General features: G+C 37.5%; 1 protein-coding gene across 1 annotated transcript in view; it reads left to right on the top strand.

Annotated features, from left to right (window-relative positions):
* Window positions 1–22563, top strand: part of TSHR (thyroid stimulating hormone receptor) — a 46876-nt gene that overhangs the window by 16956 nt on the left and 7357 nt on the right. The window contains exons 4-8 of the mRNA XM_064714844.1: window positions 4988–5062; window positions 6126–6200; window positions 8889–8966; window positions 9937–10005; window positions 15966–16043. Coding sequence (XP_064570914.1) covers window positions 4988–5062; window positions 6126–6200; window positions 8889–8966; window positions 9937–10005; window positions 15966–16043 — 375 coding nt within the window. The remainder of the gene's footprint in view (window positions 1–4987; window positions 5063–6125; window positions 6201–8888; window positions 8967–9936; window positions 10006–15965; window positions 16044–22563) is intronic.

Genomic DNA, 22563 nt, shown 5'->3' with positions numbered 1-22563 from the left:
TTACATTTTATGTTCTATCCCCCTACACAGTACAATGAAAAAAAAAAAGCTTATTTAAAACTTAAAGCTTATTTCACAATTGCTGACCTGGATATCCTTAGTCTTTGCAGGTATCACAGCATAACATGATTGTGTTGCTACTCGAAAACCAGATTTGCAGTTTCTGAGTTCTGGGCTTAAACAGACTCAAGAATGTATCAATATTGCAAGGCAGGTATGAAAAGCACGTCTGGTGAATGAAATTTAGATTCCACTTCAATATGTAAAAGTTTGTGCATCTTTTTATGTTACCAAATTCAGATAAAATTTTAAGTAGCATATTAACATTTCTGAAAAGTTAGCTGGCAAGCATATGTCTCAATTAATTAATTAGCCTAATATTTGAATAGCCTTACTATTAGTTTCATTTTTAGATACATTTGGATTTGAAAGTAGTTATAGTTTTACAACTAAACATCAGTTCATATTTATCTGTAAATCTTGACACATATCTTTATAAAATCAAGTGACTTTCTCTGCACACCTATTCTTGATGAGATAAACTTTTTGTGTATTTTCATTAAAAATGAAAAGTGAATTGCTGTTCTTGGACAATCAGGTGGTGATTTGATTGTAAACCTAGTACATTTTAAATTCCTAGTCTGAGTGCCAGAACTAAAATGTCAAACATCAAGTGTCTTTAAAGCACAAATAAGACAGTTATTTAAATGGTTTTTGTATTTCCAAGAATAGAGTTTGTAAAGCAACTTTGAATACTTTTGTAAATACTCCACTAATAATTCTATTAAATTGTGGGAAAGTAGCAGAGTAGCAGCATACTTTTTTTTTTTTTAATAAGCATCTCATTACTTAATGAGTAATCTCTAATTACTTAGCATCTCTAAGTAATTTCAGTTAGGACTGCAAAGTAAAATGTTTGTTCAGGATACCTTTTGGCTTTTTGCATCAATGGTCAACAAAAATGCCTTCTGTCTCATGTTTTCTTGTACCTTAAAAGCACTTAATACCCAGAAGGACTCAGAATTGTAACACTGCTGTATGCCATGATTCTTCTATTTTTTAAAGCTGCATTTCAAAAGTAATTTTAAATCAGCTCTCATAGACACTTAGATATCTGAGAACTAGCTTACTAGCCATTTTAAGTATACTCTTTGGCTTTATCTGCATTTTAGGCAGCTTAAACTACTAACAGTTTTCCTAGAGCTGCTTTTCAAAGAACCATAACTTTTTAAGCTCACAAGTTTAAATATTTTCAACTCACCAATTCATAGAAGATAAATAACAGAAGTGCAAACCCTGCTTAATGAATTTACTGATAATCAACTTGGTCTTCTATCTTTACGGACCTTTTGGGATTAATCTTTACACCACAGCAGTCTTTTGATTACAGCTTGAAAATTAGGGCCATGCATTTATGTGTCTTTGAGTATATTACTCATGCCTGATTACTGTAAAAGAAATTGTGAAATGCAGTTTGTCCTGCTAATTGATGAGACCAGAATTATTCAAATATCCTTCCTCCTTATGGGCTTAACTTCATAGATTCCAATATGAATGGAGCAGTAGATATTCTTTAAATCTGTGATTTTAGAGAGAAATTCTTTCCAGTACTCTAAGACTAATCATGTTTGAATATTTAAAACAAGGACAGCAGCACAGTTCATGAATGGAAATGAAGATCTGTGGGGAGGAAAGGGTTGGAAAAGAGAAGATTGGCAAGGGAGAAAACTAAATTGGAATTAGAATTGTTTTCATTCAGAGACCAGTCTTGCACCGAGGAGATGTTAGAAAACAGTGTCGGGAATTCATGTATCTGTGTTTGTTTTGGTTATTTTTTGTCTACTGAAGAAGTGACATTTTCTCACAAGACAACAGAAAACTGTGAAAGACTTAAAAGCATTCTTCTTATAGACTTGGGCCTCTTTGTAAGCAGGGAAAGGAGATAAGAAGTGTAGAGATGTAAACCACAGCCCTGTGAAGGTTTGCACGTGTTCCAGGCCCCCTTTGATGTGTAAGGCAGCACTCAGGCCTCACTGTGTTTTGCCCCTGCCAATATGAGCCTAGCAGTCTCTGTGTCTCTATTTGATTTTTTGAATCCTTCAGCCCTCAAGATGATGGAATAAATCTACTCTTTGCACTTCAGCTGTGTGTCATGGTTGCCTTGGTGTTGCCTACATTTATCCACAGCACACAAGATCTTTCTCCTTTTCCCCCAGACAAAATGAGAGGCCACATATTCAGGCCAGTCAAATGCAGGAGGCACATTTGACTGGACTAGAAGTAGGGAAAATTGGATTTCTGTCCTCATTTCTTCTTAAGTGTAACACTCACTTCTGTCAAATCACCTTTTATTTTTATACCTCTCTCATCTGTTTTGACTAGACACTTCTGAGCCTGGCTGTCTGCTCCACAATGGCCCTTTTCTTCCTTTTGGGCTTTAAGGCACCTCTGCAATACAAAGAGTAGGATGAATTGCAAGTATAAATACAGTAGATATTTAAGTCTACTTCTTTTTGAATCCAAAAATTACCAGTTCAAGAAAATTGAACAGCGGGGATATAAACCTTTTCCCAATGTTTAGTTGAATCATATTGATTCCTTCACATTATTTAAGATTTTCTCTCATTACTGTGCTGTCTCATCTGGCTGTTTAAAATATTTTATTCCCAGATTAATTAGCTTTTAATTTGCATTGTTTAATCAGCAAATGTCCTCTCATGGTCCAATTACTTAATAAATCAAAATTGTATCTCATTACATTATTTTGTTCTTTTAATTTTAGTACCATCTGCTGATTTTGAATTCTTATTTCCAGTACCCTCATCCAAATAATTTAGGCAGAATGTTGCTATCTATGAATAGCAACAACCCATGACTCTTTGATACTCCATTGCATTATCCATTTCCAGGCTAAAGGCTGAACTGAAGACTGTCTTTCCCTGGAATATGCTTGGTCCACAGAGGATTATCAGGCCAGGAAGCTCACAAGTCCAACATTTTGAAAGCAGTCAGTGATGGAAAAAACATGTCAGTTAATGTTTATGAAGCAAATTCCACTGTTGGGAATGTGATAGCTACATAACTATTAAAATAATTGGAGAGAAGCAAGAAACTGACACTGAGAGGATTTGTTTCAAATACAGAAACAGAGCTACAGTTCAAAGTAGCTAAGAGATGTGAAGAATAGTTGAATGCAGCACTACAGTAGCAGTACTAGAGCAATAAATGACATCAATTTAACACTCAAGTAAAAGGGCAATCCTCATTTCCCGGCAGTGTTTTAGTAAACAGAGAGAAAACTGGTGCAGAAAGGTGAAGCAGAACTGTTTTGTCAGTACAACAATATATGGAGAGGCTGAAATCTTTGTACCAGTGTCTACATAGTGATTTATCTACTAACTTCTGTCTTTTTTCCCACTTCTATTTCTTAGACAAATTGTCTGGGTTGATTTTATCCTATTAAAACAATTCCAGAGCCAGAGGTAGTTTTAAATCCCAATTTTCTGTTTCTTATATTATATAGGTTACTTGGCACAGTTAGGCCATGGCAAATTGAACACTACTGGTTTCTGCCCATTGGGTCTCAGTCCAACAGCAGCACTTTTTTGACTGACTTAAGGCTGGAAGATCACTCACATAACCTGCACCATCATGCCCTCTAAATCTGTCATCTTTATAAAATTTCTTTATATAAGTAACTAGAAATGTTTTCTTCAGACCAATTCTCCACTGCTAGTATCAGAAGGAAGCCTGGCACCATTTTTCTACATGGTTTCTATTTCAGAAAGGCTGAGAGTTGTTTCAGCAGTGTTATGAGACCAGTGTCCAGAGCTGATTTAAGGTAAACAAATAGAAGCAAACATGCAAAACCATCCATGCAAAACTGCTGGAATCAGTAAAGAGTCCAAGAAACTAAAAGCCTGCATATGATGGGGGAGGGCTTTTTTTAATAAAAGATGAAAATTGGTAGGTCAATTGAATCTACCTCAATACTGAGAATTTTGGCATAGTCTGCTTGGTGCAGCCAGACTGCTGACTGTTGTTATAGATAGAGAAGAGAGAAATCTGCTAGAAAATAGAAGAATTAGAAGTATTCAGGGAAATTGTACTAAGGGAAGAGAGAAACATTTTAGAAAAATGAGGAAGAATCATGACTCCAGGCAATGATGGTAGTGGCTGGAGGGGCAGCAGCCCCACCAACACACCTGCAGAAAGCACCATCATGGCCATAGCTGTGATTAGTGTCAGGCTGGTTTTTCAACATGAGCAGACTAAAAAGCCATTTGCAGACCAAGCTTTCTCTTGGGGGGAAGTATTTAAAGACTTTACTGTGGACAGAAGATATAAGGAATGAAGTCTACGTTACATCTTGCCTTGTTATACAGCAAAGAGATATGCCATCCTCTGTACTGCTGGGCATGGTTATGTAGTCAATGTTGTGGCCATTCCAAGTCTCAGAACAAAGTTGCTTTAAGTGACTGAGCCATCACTTGATGAGCTCTGTAAAAGACAGGAAAAAATAATACAAAATACTGTCAGAGCCATGAAGAAAGTAAGCAGAAAAATTGCACATAAAATGATAAGGTGCATAGATGGTTGTAATTTGATAGGATTATTATATACAAATAACAAAAGTTTTACTTTTCTTCTTTTTACTCAGTGTTGCAGAAACAAAACCCCCACCATGTTCAAAGTAACAGCCATTACCACAGGGTATTTGTTTTGATTTTAGGACCATGCAGAGAAAGGATCCATAATCAAATCTTAGGTACTTCTTATCCCCTTGCTTCAAAAGGCCAGTCCCCAGGATGGCACCTATCCAGATGATAATGCATCATTGTAAGATTGCTCTGGTCTTGAGCTAGTGCTGTCCAGTACAAAAAGCTTGCTGCAGGAATTAGGTCCCTGAGATTTCATTTTAACATTGATGATTTCTGTTGTGATCCATTATTAAATATTAACTATCAATGTTCCTCCCTTTTTACAGTGAAATTCGAAATCTTAGGAACTTGGATTACATAGATCCAGATGCCTTTAAAAACCTCCCACTTTTGAAATACCTGTAAGTATTTAGTACCTGCAACAAATTGGTATTTAAATCTCACAGATGGCTCTTTACATTTTAGCAGTTTTGTTTGCATTTGATTTTGGAGCTGACTGCCATGTTTTTCCCTGTTGCTTTATTCTAATAACAGAAAGCCAGCAAGGGTAGGGGTTGGAACTCTTACTACTCTTGTGAGAAAGGAAAACATGTCCACAAATTCATCAGTAGTTTTTCCATTTGTCTTATCCATTAAATATTTAGAATAGACTAATATTCCTTAGCAAAATTCCACAGCTAGCTCTTTTCTTATGATAAGTGCTGACTTATTCCATTTTTGTAGGAATCAGTGGGAAGAAAGGACACAACAGATATATACATGTCTTTAGTATTTACTACACATTTACACAGGGTTTTAAAGCATAGCTGTCAGCCAAATGTGAAAAGCTCACCTATAGACACCTGATTTCATAAGGCAGAAAGAAATCCTGAAAATTACTCATGATTTTCTAAAGAAACTTCCGTGATTTTGAGTAATATTTGGAAGAAAGGCCTCTGTGTGTACGTGGTGGAGGCAGCGGCAAGGAGGAAAGATTTGTCCAGGTTTTTCCTATAGATGTGAAAGTAATAAAAAAAGATAGTAAAAAAATTCCATTTCAGGATAATAGTTTTAAAAATTGAGAACTACAGTTGTTTTCACTCTATAGGAGTTCATAAAGAAGAGGCTTTAAGCATTTCACATTTTAGACAGTTTCCCTTTTTAGAGCTATATGAACAACTCTTAAAGCAGAGTTTTAATTATTTTCTTCCTATCAGCCTCACAAGATGCTTCCCTCTACAGATCCACCTGGCTGTCTTATTAATATGTGTTCTCATTTTTTAGATTCTATAATTTATCATAAGTCTGGCATTTGGAAATTTTTATATTGTTCTTGCATCCTTCTGTTTTGGACAGTTGATTATAAATGAATTGATTGACAATAGAGAGGATGCAGTAACCATCCCGCTCTGTTGAACACTTTTAATACATTGTTGGTTGTTGTTCACTGATGCAGCAAATTTTTCTGTTTCTTCCCTCTTTCAGTGGTATTTTTAATACTGGACTCAAAGTATTTCCAGACCTCAACAAAATCTATTCATTTGATGTGAATTTTTTGCTGTAAGTATCTGTCCTCAGAGCTGGTTAGAATATTGCCATCCTCAGACCACATGAAAATGTATAATGAACATTTCTGGTTTTGAGAAAAATATCATTTAAGTTTGACAAAGTGGTTTTCCTCAAGCAATATTTCAATGAGCATTAGCACCAAATCTGGAGAATGCCAGCTCCCCTAGCACTACACATTTGACCTGAATTAGAGACATGGACACACAGCACATTTATAACACCCAACTTCTACAGGCCCTTTGCTTTTATTTTGGTTTTGGTTTTGCAATGGCTGAATTAATATGAAATGAGAATAGTGTGACACATGGGACCTCAGCTGGCATACATCCTTCTAACATCAAGTCATCCTATCAAAATTCTTCTAACAAATTTTGCTAGCATGGTGAAGAAAACTGCAGAATAATTTCTTGAAGAAAAAGAATAGAATGCAAATGGGGACAAGGAGGTCTTCCACTATTATATTTAAAGGTATTATAGAAACAAAGAGTTCTGCTTTGAACTCTAAAATAAGCAGGAGTTTCTTGGTATTTAAAAAGCACAGACAATATCCACCTGTTTTAAACTAAGTCAGAAGTTTGAGCCGTAATCAAGCTGAGGAGGAAGAGTGCTGCAGATAAAGACTTGCAGGCTGAAACAAGGTAAAAGTATCTTGGTCACTTCTTGGTCCCAGAGAGGAGTTAGAAATCTTATATTGTAGCAGTTTTCAGCTGGAAGAGAATGCTGGATGGGCTAGACAAAAGGCAATTAAAAATAGGTGTGTTATGTTAAAGGTGATTTGCAAAGATGTGAGTGATGATCCAGCACAGGCCGTGTTTCAGTGCTGCTAAAGGTGGTTTTGGTTGAGAAGGGTCAGTTCCCACTGCATTCATGGTCTGCCACGGGCAGGATGAACCTCAGAGCAGTAGAGGAATGCTGCTTGTTCTGCAATGAGATCTTCCCTTCCAAGGAAGTTCTGAGACCAGAAATAAGCTTTGTTCTAACACACATTCACCTTGGCTGTGGGCCTCCAAGATTGAAACCTGAGCCCGTCAGAGCTCTGAGATGTAACTACATCCTAAAAACTATTAGGGAGCTTCTCAAAGACAAGAAAGGCTTCAGCTTAGATTGAAAACTCTGCTAGACCTACTTCTACATAGTAGAGAGAACCAAGAATTGAAGAGGCTAGATGAAACAAAGCAGTTTATACAACCATCTGTGTTCTTTCTTTAACTAACTCAGTGCCTTTCTAAGTGGCAGAAAGCTAAAAATTGTTTTACTTCTGCCTTGATATCTTTATATTTTTATATTTTTATAACAAAATATAAATATAGTTCTTATATGCTGCACAGAGTTTTTCAAGAATAGAGCTGTGCTTTCAAGGTAGTTCTATGATATCTATTTCTAAATATTGCTATTCAATGAAAGACTCTTTGTTTCTTCCATCAAGAAAAAAATGCTCTTGAAAAATAATAGGTTTCTAAATAATGAGTAAGATATAGCTTGGGGGAAACCCATTCATTGTATGACTCTGCCTTTGAGGTGAAGCAACTTACAAGTAAACATTTATTTAGAAAAAATGAACTAATCTGCAAAATTTCAAACCCAAATAACTTGTGGTGGAAACCACCTATCAAGGAAAACTACCTGGAATGAAAATGGTTGGAGTACTGTTCAGTGTCAGCACATATATACGCACAAATGTAGCACAGAAAAGGAATGAGGTTATTTCTGGCACATGGGTAATTGTTGACTTCTCAGCCCATGGACTTTATGCATGGGCCTTATTAGGCTGTACCTACTCCACAAGCTGAAGAAAAAGAAACCTTTGCAAAATATTTTTGTTTCCAGACTATAGTATTATTCAGGAAAAATCAGAAAAAGGGCAATCAAATAGTTGGTTCTACCCTTTGTTTCTACTAGCTTTTTCCTCTCTCCTTTCTCCAGTTTAGTAATAGTACATCTCTTTAGCTTTTCTTTCTCCATTTTGTTACAACAGAATTTTGGTCTGAAGACAGAATGTACTTATGAAGAATGCAGAGTTGGAGTAAAATTAAAGTATTTAAGAAATGAGTAGTGAAACACTCCTTTGGACAAGGGGTGAGAAGAATCACTAAGTTATTTCACTTACTAGTGAAAGAGATGTGCTAGATGCACTTCTGTAAAGTAAAATGCCTCTGTCCTGATAAGGTATTATCTGATATCTTACCTGAATTTAGAGAGCAGGATTTCAGCTCTAAAGCCACATGGGTTGTTCAATTGACACTGCAATGGTAATGGTTACTCACTCTGCTGATCCTCTGGCTCATGAGACAGGGCCCTGTCTGTGCCATTGGCCACCATCATCACACAGGCTGGCTCACCTCACCACAACTACAAAACCCATTCACCTCATGAGCTGTATTCCTGGGTGCTGGAATATGCTCAGTTCTTCATCCTACATGTATCTTCTTGCCTTAGATATAATTTAATAGGTTATTATTTTAAACTTATTTATTTGAAGAAATAAATTTAAACGTATAATAAATATGGCAATTTAATTTATTTTATATTAATATTAAAATACATTAAATTAATTAATTTAAATAATTATGTTTTAAACTTCTATTTATTATCAAGACACATAACAATTAATAACAAAGCTGTTCTCCAGATGCTCTGTTGGGCAGATGTTTGATTGTGATATTTTGTCTCCTTTTTCAGTGAAATTGCAGATAATCCTTATATGACTTCAGTGCCTGCAAATGCTTTCCATGGGCTTTGTAATGAATCTCTAACCCTGTAAGTTCTTCCAGGTTAAGTCACAAGGCAATCACCTCTCTGGTAATTGCCTATGGCAAAATGTTTAAAAATAAAACTATTCCTTTCCTACTCTCTAGTAGTTTGCAACAGAGAAACATCACAGATAGCATCTATAGTCTAGTTTGCATAAATTCTGTACTTTGACAGCTATATGAATCAGTCCTGCTCTTTTCTTTAAACTGGCTTGACTAAAGTAGTTTTTCTATGACCCTAGTGCCAGTGAATGTTTATATTTGAAAAAAAATCAAAGGAGAAAGTGTGCAAAGTTCTCTCCCTGTAAAGATTCATCAGGGTTATAACTGTGTCTAACTTTATTTGCAACCTGAGTGGTACATACCATGGAAACTAATGGATGGCAAACATCAGAAGAGTTATATTTTAAAGAAAATTCTTAAATAAAGTTCAGTAATGCAAGTCAGTCAATGTGAGCCAAAAGAAAGAGCTGATGGGAGTGAAATTACTGTAATGAGTTATGAACTGAACTGGAAGGAAGAGCATTAGAATGCAAACAGATGAATTCTAAAGAAATTCTAAAAAAAATCCTTTTGCTCTAAGGGAGTAAAAGAATGAATTCCAAAAATTTAAAGCATGCCTGATAGTAAAATCACAACTTTTTTGCTAGTTAGTTCCTGTAGCCTTCCTTAATCAATCCTAGCAGGATTTTGTTCCCTTGCTTTTAGTTTAAGAGTGGGAAAATTATAACAAAGTGGTTTAGTCTATCATTGCTGTAAATAGAGGTGGATGGCACACCTGCCACATGGCAACCTTGATTCAGGTGCACTTCTGGGCATCTGTTTGACCTTGCACAGTAACTGCTGCTTCTTCAAGAGATTAAACTGCACCCATCCATGAATGTGCTGTTGCAAAGAAAAATGATGCATAGGATGTTAGGTATTCATGTATTGAAACAGCCCAGAATACACTGATGTAATTTCTTCTTTGCTTGCAGAAAACTCTACAATAATGGTTTTACCAGTATTCAAGGCCATGCTTTTAATGGGACAAATCTGGATGCTATGTAAGTAGCAGGTAATTCTCTTCTTTCAGAAAAAAACCCCAAACTTCTCTGCTTATTTGAGGCTCTGAAATACCTATCTTAGTTTAATTACTTTAAAAGAGCAAAGAGAGGATGTTAATTTCTGCCAGCAATAACAGTATCATTGCTTAATGTCTTTTGCAGTGTGCTTTCATTTAGTATGCATATTTATAGCTCAGAAATAAAATCATGGCAAGTAATTTAATTGGGAGTTTTGTCCTGGCTTGAAGCTACAGTAAAACTTTGTTTGATCAGTACCTTTTCTAAGACAATTTGGACGGAAATTATGCTTTTTTTTACAAGACTGTTTGTGTTAGTAAGTGTAGCACTTACCTGATAATGGTAGCAGTTCTTTAACACGTGTCTCTTACCTGCAAAAAGAGAGTGGTGTAAGGTGCTGGGAGCAACTCAGAGGAACCAGCCACTTACACTGGAAATGAGATGCGCATCTCAAAAGCATGAATTAACCTTTTCATATATCCCAACTTCTTATTGTATTTCCTGAAAAAATAATCTTTAGTGAGTGAACATCCTTTTTACACCATACCCAAAATCATCTGCTTCAATCATTAAGAGAGAATAAATCTCAATTTTAGTGACCCCATTCACTTTGGCAGAGCTTACTCTTGTCCTACAGAGGTTTGACCAAAAACTCTGTCACTCTTATGAGTAAAGAGGTTTCTTCATCATGAGCTCTTAAATTAACCAGAGAGACATGAGGATAGATATGATTCTTTTTAGTGCTTTATTTTAAATTAGGCTTAAATTCTATAAGAATTCCATAAGAGCAAACTTCACATGGTCCTAATCTTTCCAAACTGCCTATTTTATCTTAGCAGCTAGCTAGACTTCCTAAAGTCTGAAAGGTTTGAGTTAAACCAAAGATCTGGAATAGATCTGATTTTATTCACACTAGTTCAGTTACTTTGAAGTTCCACATGAAAAAGGAAGTTTTCCATGATGACATAGTGCTTGTACTAGTGCCCACAGAAATTGCAAGATGTAAAATATGGCAAAAATAAAGCCAGTGTCTTGACTGAATCCCTCTAAGCTGCATGCAGCAATACTCAGAAACTTTCCAAGCCTTGGCCATTATATTAACTGTGTTGGCTCTTCCACTTCTTACATTTTGACAAAACACAGGTTGGACACTATCTTGTAGCAATTTTTCTTTATGCTTCTCTCATAGTATGCAGGTACTGTTGCTTCTATCTTCTTTGGAATTCTCCTTATTATTAAAAAATAAAAGGAAAATGTGGTCTTAGAAGATCTGGAGTCCTAAACATCTGCTTTATTGAACTGGGAAGGAGAGAAGCAGACAGCACATACTAGCCTCTGTAGATACTGTTAGCTGACATTACATTGCAAGGGTTCCTTATTGCTGGACTTCCGTGCCTCCTTGATGTTTCTCATGGGCATCTCCTCTAGGCACTGACTCTTCCTTCTTCTCCCAGCAGCCACCTAACTGCAGTTCCCACCAATCCACTCTTTTGTAACACTCTTCTTATTGGCTACGGGTGTGGCCTGTTAACATCAGGCCTGCTCCTAATCCTTAGTAATTGGCTCAGCTGCAACTCTTTAAGATTATATTCTATATTTCCTTTATTTACTTATGTTCTATCCCCCTATGCTGTTTGCTTATTTTTAGAAAAAAAATTATTTAGTGTTCTTTAAAGATACATAAGTATTTTTAAAGGCGGAGAGTAGAGGGCTTTACAGAGAGATCTGGACAAACTTGAGAGCTGGGCCATCACCATCTATATTGAATTTAACAATAACAATTGCTGGATTCTCCATCTGGCACCGTGTAATCCTGGTTATACATACAAAGTGGGAGGCTGGAGAGCAGCCCCACAGAAGCAGAACTGGGAGTCCTGGTTGATGGCAAGTTGACCCTGAGCCAGCAGTGCCCTGGCAGCCAGGAGGGCCAGCCCTGCCCTGGTGCATCAGGCACAGCATCACAGCCAGGCAAGGGAGGGGATTGTCCTGCTCTGGTCTGCTCTGCTCTGGGGCAGCCTCACCTCCAGTGCTGGGGGCAGTTTTGGGTGCCACAATATCAGCAAGATGTCAAACTCTTTAAGTGTGTCCAAAGCAGAGAAGACAAGATGGTGAAAGGCCTTGAGGGCAAGACTTATAAGGAGTGGCTGTGGTAACTTGGCTTATTCAGCCTGGAGAAGGGGAACATGAGGGGGAGATCTGGTGGCAGCCCACAGCTTCCTCAAGGGGGGCAGTGGGGGGGGGGGTTGATCTGTCTCTGGTGACCAGTGATAGGAGACAAGAGAGCAGAATGAACCTGCATCAGGGGAAGTTCAATTGGACATTAGGTGAAGGTCCTTCAGCAGGAGGGTGGCCAGTCACAGGAACAGGCTCTCCAGCGGAGGGGTCACAGCACCAAGACAGAGTTCAAATTGCATCTGGATGATGGTCATGGTCACGGTCACGATTTTGCTTTTTATCATCCTGCAAGGACTAGGGAGTTGGACCCCATCATGCTTATGGGTCCCTTCCAACCTGGTAATTTCTGTGATTTATGACCCTAAGTGAATCCTACCACAGACTGACTATGATGCACTACTCAATCAAATTTAAAAAGAAAATGAAACAACAAACAACCAACAGAATAACCAAAACTAGACTTATGTTCATGGGTTTATCTACCAGCAGTAACAATGGTTTATTACAACAAAAACTTTTCTCCTAATTAAATCATATGACATCTACTTGGAGCAGAGCACTACTCTAGATGTACAAGGCAAACAAGGGAGATGAACATGAGTGGTAAAGACTTTATGTGTTTGATAAACTAAACTGAAATTTCTAAACTAATTTTCTGAAGTAGTTTGGTTACCGTACAACAGGATAAAGAATAATTTTGCTAAGTGCAAGCTTGGAGATTTGTTGTTTCTAGCAGCAGCATTAAGCTAATGTAAGAGGCAAATATTTAATTTTCTCTATTCTGACATTTCTAATTTGAACTCCTGTTTATCTACCACTGTATAGTGAACGAAATGCCTGTTTTTCTCTGGGTCTGATCCAAGAGCATTTGAATTTAACAAAAACAGGAGCAAAAATAAACTAATAGGAAAAGGGTGAGGGAAATTTGAATGTGTTTTGAATGAGTATCTCAAGGACAAAAGTAAGTAACAAAGCAAAACAATAAAAAACTTTTGCAAATTATTCAAAGACTTAGTGTTCCATCCATAAATCAGAAGACATTTTGGGAATCTTGGAGGCTATCTTCTACTATGCATTATGACTTTCTACTACTCTTGCTGTATTAAAATGCCTATTAATTAAAGGGGGCCAAAAAGTTAATACTGGTATAGGTGAAAAATCATGGATAAAGGGTTTCCATTATCATACTGAATAGTAGCACTACCTAGGTGGTCTTGCCATCCAGCAAGGATCCACAGTACTGCTGTGTAAGTTTCATAAGGGCAGGAAAGTCAGGAACCAGGAATGAAGGGCTGAGGGATACTTTTACTGAAAGCATTCATCTCACACTCGAATCTCTCATCTTAACCCATCATTAAGTCCCAAACTGCATCACTCCTGCAAAGTAGTGCTGCTGCACCAATGTTTATTTCTGTAAGTTAATCGGTGAGGAAAGAAGAGTTTTTAAAAGATATTTTCAGTGAATGGCAAAATATATTTGTGATGAGCTTTTACAGAACTATCTAAATTACTGAAGTGGAAAGTGTGCAATCCCAAAATCTAATCACAAAAATAAACTCCAAAAGAATATATTTACTTTAGTATGCACTTTCAGGGTTCACTTATAATGCTTGGCACAGCTCAGAGTTAAGATAAACAATTGTGTGGAAAAATCATATGATGAATCCTTAGTACTGCTCACTTGCATCTTTTTTTACCTGTTCTCCCTTTCTTTAACCTTCATTTCATAACCCAGCTGGATGTATATATTTTACATAGCACTTGAAATGTCCTGTTGGTGTTTTGTGCCCTCAGAAGGTCCTGCTCAGCATCCTGCAGCCATGGAGTTTTCTGGTGTGGTCGAGGTTTAATGCAATATTCTTCCTACTTACCCCTGACCCCCATAGAGACCGTTAAACACAAGTATAGGTGCTTTACTGCTCTGACTGGATTGAAAAACATGAAAAAGGGCCTTCATTTACTTGAGCACTACAAAAACATCAGCATCTCCTACTCCAGATTCTGCAGTACTGCTACAGATTTCCTGTAGTTTGCACTGGGGTATTCGTGTGTATCTGATTGCCATCTACCAACTCTCCAAAATTACAATTATTCTAGTGTCCCCACTGAGGCTAGATATTACACATAACTATGTGATTTCTAAAACTTCTAAGATTTGTTTAGATATGTTATACCACTGTTGTAGTTTTCTCTTCTGCAGGGAATTTAAATGACATTCAGTATCATTTAACTACCAGTAACAGCAGGATTAATGGCACTTTCAAAAGGAACTGACTCTACATGAGCTTTTTTTTGTCAAATTATTATTTACCAAGGTCTTATTCTTTCCATCTAAAAGCAGTACTTATCAAAATAAAAGGGCCTAAGCAACTGAAACCAATTAGCATCAGGAAATTGTACATTCTGATGGGCTTGACTCATGGATGTGAAAACTGGCAGCTAACACTGCAGCCCCTCCTTAGTAACACATGGCTCTGTACTTCCCAAAGTCTCTAACTGTTTCTATTTGTAACTTTGAAGATTTTTATCAGACATATCAGCTATTATATTTCAGGTTTATTAGTCACTATGGTACTCAAACATCAGGGGAAAATATTTCAAAATTGGACAAGTAATTAAGTGGTTGTATAATAGCATCTAGTTACTAAAGCAGACAGGTTTTATTAGGTTAAGCAGGTTTTTGTGTCCTTCAACACTACAACTTAATGTTGAAATCTTGGATTAAATCTTAACTGTTGCTCTGGTATTAATTTTTGTATTATTTTTGCAGAAAAAATCATAAGCAAATTTGCACACTAAAGGAAATGATCAGAACAATAATGTTCCAATTTAGAGAATATGAAAATCAGTTCTCAGAAAACACAAACACCAGGTGATGGTAGAATGCCATGTATTAATAAAGAATTAAAATTTATTTCAAACAACAGCTAAGAAGGTGATGTAAACTATTTCCTTCTGTAAGAAGCAAGGTTTATGGCATGAGTAATGTCCAATGAATAGCATGCCAGAAGCATTATTTGGCTCTCTAAGACTTTGTGTTGTGTAACCCAGATGAAGTGCATTTACTTCTCATTTCTTACTATGGTGATCAATATAAACTTATATCCAGTGAATGTTATGAAAAATTTGCCAATGACTTGAACCAGGACAGGATTAGAATATTAACTTAATTTTTTCCACACCACAGCCTGCCAGCTGGGCAAGGGAAGGGATTGTCCTGGTCTCCTCTGGTGCAGCCTCACTGTGAGCAGTTTTGGTCACAATATAAGAAAAGATATTAAAGTTAGAGAGTGTCCAAAGGAGGCCTGGATGGTGAAGGACCTTGAGGGGATGTATGAGGAACAGCTGAGGTCACTTGGTGTGTTCAGCCTGATGAACACAGAATGAACATTTCGTTCATTCTGATGAACGAAAACAAAACTATTTGACCTCATCCTCCCACATATGTACTTGGAGATAGAGTATATATGCACGTGCTCTTATGTGTATGACAGTGAGAGAAAAAACTTAGAACAAAGATAATAAATAAATTAGCAAAAATAAAGTATTTGTTGAGGAATTTAATTGCTTTTCAAAATGGAAAACCTGTATTTTATTTCTTGGGTACACAGAAAATGAAGTAACTGATTATGTTTCAGTATGTGGTTGGGAATGGATGGCCTTTATACATATTGCCGTTGTACATCTGTGCAGGCAAGTAAACTAGAGATCTTCAGTAACCTATGGATAACTACTTCCAAATCACTGTATTTTGTTTGTTTCTGCAGCTATCTGCACAAGAACAAATACCTCAAAGTTATCAATGATGATGCATTTCTGGGAGTGTACAGTGGACCAACTCTACTGTAAGTAGGTGAAAATGAACTAGAGAAAGCTTTAAAAATAATACTGTTTTAGCTTACAATTTCTTCACAACCATTAGCATCAGAGCAGCAGGGACAGGAATGGTATGTTTACAAAAATAATACCAGCAACAAAGCCTGCACTTGAAGGAACTGATTTATGAAATGCTTGCATCCTACATTCCATAGGATGTAGGAATCCTATTCCTACCAAATACTCTTATGCAAGATTTGTAATACATCTTGTCTTATGGCTGTACAACTGTAATACAAAAGAAGGACTCTTTTTACAGGTGAGAGCCTGCAGAAGCACAGATTTTTGACTCTTGATTATTGTGGATATTTAAAGCATCAGTAGTGTTGTTGTTGTTGTGCTAGACAGGTGAACAAGTAATAATATGCTGCAAAAGGTTGTGGGTGGTTAATTGTATGCTGTAAGAGCCAGTTAAGCTTCCTGAGCAAAGGCTAGCTTGGAGATGTAACAGTTACACAAAACCTCTTGGTTTAGGGGCTAGAGATGCTTTCCCAGGATGTGCCTATTAAAAAAAAACAACTCCTAAAAACTAAAGAACTTCCTTTTTACCCTGTTTTCAAGTTAGATATCTCAAATGACTTGAATTTTTTTCTAGTCCTCCATAACTATTGTGCTATCCCAGCTACCACTGATCCTTGATCTCAGGACATGTTTTATACTTGCAGTCTCAAAAGCCAGCTATCCATCTCCTCTTAGAATGATACACCTTCATGGCTAATAAGAGTCCTAGCAGTACTTACAACTAAAGAGATGTGGTACTTACTATAGTGTCATTACAGAGAGAGGTATTGCTTCTCAAAGGCAGAGGGCCAGAAATGGCATGTCAGCACAGTAAATCAACAGTGGATTGAAAAACCCAGAGTATTTCACAACATGATACCTTGTTATGTAAGTCCTAAGATAGAGCTCCTAGGATGGCATCACAGTTTAACACTGGCCTGCACCTCAGCTCCACACAGCCATGTATTTGCCCCTGCACCCCATGGGATGAGGGAAACAATTGGAAGGGTAAAAATGAGAAAAATCATGGGTTGAGATAATGTTTTAATAATTGAAAAAGGGATGTTGAAAAAAAAAATCAGAGGGTCAAGAAAACAAACCAAACCCAAGAACAACAAGTGATGTAACAAAAACAATTGCTCACCACCAGCCCACTGATTCCCAGCCAGTCCCCTGGCAATAGCAGTCTTGGCAAATGTTCACCCAGTCTGTAGTGCTGAGCATGATTTGGGAAGGTCTAGAATATCTCTTGGTCAGCTGGGGTCAGCTGTCCTGGCTGTCCTCTCCCAAATGCTTGTGCACCCTTAACCTCCTCACTGGTCAGATGGTGGGAAAAACAAAAGTGTGTAAATACTGCCCAGGGAGAGCTAAAACATCCCTGGATTATCAACACTATTTTCACTTCCAAATCAAAAACATAGCCCCATACAAGCTACTCTAAAGAAACTTAACTCTGTGCCAACCAAAACCAGTACAGAATTAACAATTCATGTTATTAGCTTTTAATTATGTTTTATTGTAATTTTAATAGGAGCTTAGGGGCTTGTGTTACCCACAGATAACCAGGAATTATTCTGCATGTGTGATGTGGAAAAGGTTTGCCATAAAATGAGCAACAATTTAAAGTGAAATCCTTCCACCTGGACAGATCTCTTAGCTGATCTTCAGGAACTAGAATTACTTTAACAGGAACAAAAGAGCTTCTGACACTCCCACATATGCATTACCTTAAGAGGGCTGAAGTCAAAATATGAAAACTGAGTGAAAACCTAGTATTTGTGGTTGTGTCATGTCAATGGCCATTAACATCTCCCACAGGCAACAAAAATGTCCTTGCAATTGGTACCTTAGTACACACCCCACTCTGCCATCATGACCAATGAGTTACTTACAGAGAGACCCCAGATTTGTTAACTAGTGAAACAGTCTGAAAAGTCTGACCAATACAGCCCTTCCATATTCCCTTGGGCACTGTAAACAACTTAGCTTGTTATAAGGAAAAGTTTGTTAAGTAATTTTTTTGTTCAGGCACCCTGTTGTTTTACTTCCAAGCTGTTTCTTCTTGAAAATTAACTCTATGGAAAATTATTGTGAGAATATTGTTTTTTCTCTGGGACAATGAATGACATTGCTTCTAGTGGCAGCAGTATGCACAAAAAAAAAAAAAAATTCAAAAGGGGAGCATTTATGGAGTTCTAAAGAGAAATTCCGTCTTGCCTCCCTACCAAGCTGGCAGAAGTTATTGTCTGGAGTTCCCTATATCCACTCTTCAGATAGGAATTTATGGTAGTTGGAATGTGTGCCTCAGAGATCATGCTTTTTTTCTGATCAGGATTTCAGCAGCAACAGCAACTTAAAGGCTGAAATACTGACCTTGGATCCACCCTAATGGGGTAATGTTCCATTTTGGCTTTAAAGAAACTTTAATGAGAAAGATTTAACTACAAAGAATTGTGCCTGACTATATGTATGTTGTGTGAGTTTGGCCATGCTCTCAGACCACCTAATTAAACATACTCAAGTAGTGAAAAGCTAGGTAATTTTTTTTTCAAATTTGCAGTTTACAACAGCAGAGGAAGCAGGGATTGTGCTCACTGAATAGAGGAAAACAGATGTCAGCAATTCTGGTTCCTTTGTCACTGTTGTATACTCAGATGTATGTGGATGTATACACTGATTGCTCCCTTTAGAAGACTATTTTAAGACAATGATGACATTACATTGCTCTTCACCTCAAAATGAAACCTTGGCAAGGATTCAGCATCTCGGTGGACCCGATTTACTAAATGCAACAAGAGCTGCTGTGAGAGCAAAAGTTCAACAGAGTACAACAAAAATACAATCAGGCTCATTATTCAATTAGCTTTTGAACAGAGTCCAAATTCAAAATATTACAGTCACTCAAGGTACATGTGAGCAGTTAATTATCTGTAGAATGAAGAATTGCTCTTTAAAGCATCATTTCCCAATCTAGAAATGGTTCCTTGCATGGGACATAAGCAAGTCTCTGAGCAAGAGGAGCACTCTGTATTTTGCTAATCAAACAATGCTTATTTTTAGATTTAAAAAATCTTTCACTAGAGTTAAAATAGTATGTGTAGTTTAAGTGCATCTATTATATATTTTATGCTTTGCCTATTCCAGTTGTCAGAAGTTTGTATATGATTAGGTAAAAAGTCTCAATTGTACTATGATGCATTCAATCTCATTTTCTTAACTACTTGTCTTTTAAATTATTGCTATTACTGGATTTCAAACTACAATTGCATGCTTCCAGCAATGAAAAGGATTGTTGATAAAAGCTAATATTACTTAGATCTAGTTCTGAAATAGTGACTTCATAAAACCAACAAAGAACTAGACTTAAATATAATAACCCAGGAAAAAAGAAAAAAAAATCTGAGCAACTGAGTATCTGTTTAACACTTCTATAATATACAGTTGGTTCAGAAAACAACATCTGTGAATTCATAAGCTTTGTTTTATTCCCACATTTATCTGAACCTCATTCAATATAATGTGTAAATTTCAGCTGAGATAAGCAACAGCCTAGAAATGCAAGAAAATATGAGAGGACGAAACAAAACCACTGCCAAGCCAAAGTGTTGAGATGGGTTGAGAGCACTTTGGTTGCTGCTCCCCCTCACAGTGTAGAACTCTACACAAGCACTTGCAGTACCTGAGTGGGCTGCAGACCATGGCTACTTAAAAGCTCAGGTCTGGTCTGGCTTTAGGCGAGCTGAGAATGTTGCTTGGCTTTTCCATAATCCTGAGCATGTGATACCTCCCACAAGAGTGTGTCTGCCTGGTTTCTGTCTCAACCTTGTGGGCATTCGTCAAAGGCCTTGTAGAAGTCCCAGGAGACTTTGAGCAGATCGTAAGTACAATGCTCAGAGAAGTTTGCAAGGCAGGACTTATTTTTACAAAAGCCCCTTACATGCTGACTTTGCCCAGGTATATCATATTCAGTGTGGCTTCTTTGCTGCCTTTCTGCAGAGGAGCGAAGCTGAAGGTTCCACAACACTTTTACCAATTCAACTACTTCCTCCTTCAGCTTCATTTCTGGTGAAAACCATCCAGTCCTTGTGACTTGCTATCAATCATTTTATCAGTTTCCTGCCTAGCTTGGTTTATGGCCACTTCAGTTTGAGACAGATCCTCTTGACAAGTCCATCAGACCTCTTGCCCATTCTCTTGTGTTTCTTTAAGGGTGTAAGCTGTAGCTAGGCAGTGCCAGCAAGACACTCCTACATGCAATGTAAGCACTGTTGTGTTTAAACATCATCTTAGTTATCCATATGATAGGATGTTAATGAGACAGGCACAACTGCAGTCAGTTCCCATTTTTCTCAGCAGACCAAAATCAGAAACTTGACTGATCATCCCTGACTGACTGGGACTGATCATACCCGGCTGATCAGGCTTGGTAAGAAGCAACAGGACAAGAGGAAATCACCTCAAGTTGTGCTGGGGGAGGTTTAGATTGGATATTAGAGAAAGATTTTTTACAGAAGGGCTTGTAAAGCATTGGAACAGCGCTAGATTGATGGCTGGACTGATGGTTGGACTGATGATCTTAAAGATCTTTTCCAACCTTAATGATTTTATACACTGGCACACAAAGATCATTCAGGAAAATGTGTCTTCTCTATGAATGCAGGCACAGATACTATAGTCTAGACAACTCCAACTACTTGGATTCACATGGCTCTGAGGATTAGTAATTATTTATAAGTATTTTCGATCTAGTTTGAAGACAGCTGCTATGCTGAAGTAGATTGTGAATCTGATTAGATCATCATCAAGACTAGATTTGTAAGATTTAAAAAAATCCCTGAGAATCCCACACTTTCCTCTTGGCCAGCTGACACACACACAAAGTGTGGGCCTAGGTAGAATAACTAAAGAATTATCTTCCATTGGGAGACAGATTGTCACCAGACTTGCAGGAAGCTCTTTAATTTGTGATAGCAGTGGTACAGAGAGGTCACAAGGCTTTTTGCTGGCAGACACCACATACCAGCAGTTTAGGGACTTCCCAAACTGGGATTTTGGAAACTTCCAAACTTCTGAGCCATTGTGTTTAATATGGCCTATGGATGGGACAAAGTATCTATTGCTAGCCCTGCACCAGAATTAATCCTAAACCAACCATAACTTCAAGGCATCTCTTCCTGTAACTTTTCCCCAAGGTCCTCAGTACAAAAGAGTGTTTAAAAACAAAACCTACAATACCTGTCTGCTTAAATATACACCCATAGGCATATACACAAAAGAATTCACAGGAAGATAGAACAGAAATGACAGTCTTACAACTAATTCTTCCAAGCCCTTTCTTTTCACTGAACAAATGTTTCTTTCACACTTTTTTAACACTCTTGAGTTGCCACAGACTTTGCATGTTCACCTCTGCTCCCTGGGAAATTGCTTCCACAACTGGAGCCCTGCTACTCCCTTCTGTTCACAGCTCTCCAGGAGCTGCAGCTCCATTCCCTGTGCATCCAGAGAAACTCCTCTCAGCAGCTGTTTCCAAACCATGAGCCCTTGTCCCCCAGTGTGTTCTTGCTGACCCAGACAATTCTGATGGGAATGTGAACAAAACCAAACCAAAAAGGTACACTGTTCTTGTTATTTAGCTTTTTGGCCTACATGATGAACCACAGCACTGATTTTCACAATTATGCAGTTGTGTAAAAATAAGAGAAGGCATAATTTTTTAAGTCTCTTGCCTCACATTCTTAAGTGTGTTTGAACTCCATTCTCTGGAACTCCACTGAGCTCCAAAACTCATGTCACAAGAGTGAATAATCATTACCAATCACCTTCTTCACAAATTGCATGGCACTATAGTCTACTACTGCTGCTTCCAGATGTAGCTGTCCTCAAGAGAAAAATCCTTATCTGCACCTTATTACTTCATATATAAACAACTTGAAACTTTTATCATCCTAGTTGCAGCTTTCTATGCTCTTATTATAACTGCATATACCATTTTTAGAATTGCAGATAATATTTAAGTTACAGTCAGACTAGACCTACAAAGTGAAGTTTCTTGCTCCATCTTCTATTTCTTTCCCAAGAATTCTCAGCATTCCATTTTCCTTCAACATGACTAAAAACACTGATCTGACTTTTGCAGAGGACTCCAAGAACTTTCCAGTGCTAGCTAAATTAAATCCCACTGTCATCCATGTAAGGTTGGAATTGCTTTTTTCCTAAATGTACTTTACATTCATTAATTTTGAAGCATATTATTTTTCTGCTCAGTCACATACTATTGCAGAAGCCTTCTGCTTCTTTAGACAATCAGGTTTGGCTTTCATTACCTTGTATTACTTTGTACCAGAAACAAGCTTTGTTGCAGCTCCTATCACTTCCTTCCCAGACTGTTTATGAGTATTTCAGTAGTACCAGAGCCAGCCTCACCTCTGTGGGCCCTGCTGCAGTAACCTGTATATTCAGATACCAGTTAACCTTCCATTCTTCCTC

The sequence above is a fragment of the Zonotrichia leucophrys genome, chromosome 5 (genome assembly GCF_028769735.1).
Source record: "Zonotrichia leucophrys gambelii isolate GWCS_2022_RI chromosome 5, RI_Zleu_2.0, whole genome shotgun sequence".
Classification (NCBI taxonomy): domain Eukaryota; kingdom Metazoa; phylum Chordata; class Aves; order Passeriformes; family Passerellidae; genus Zonotrichia; species Zonotrichia leucophrys.
This window is presented reverse-complemented; position numbering and strand designations above follow the sequence as displayed.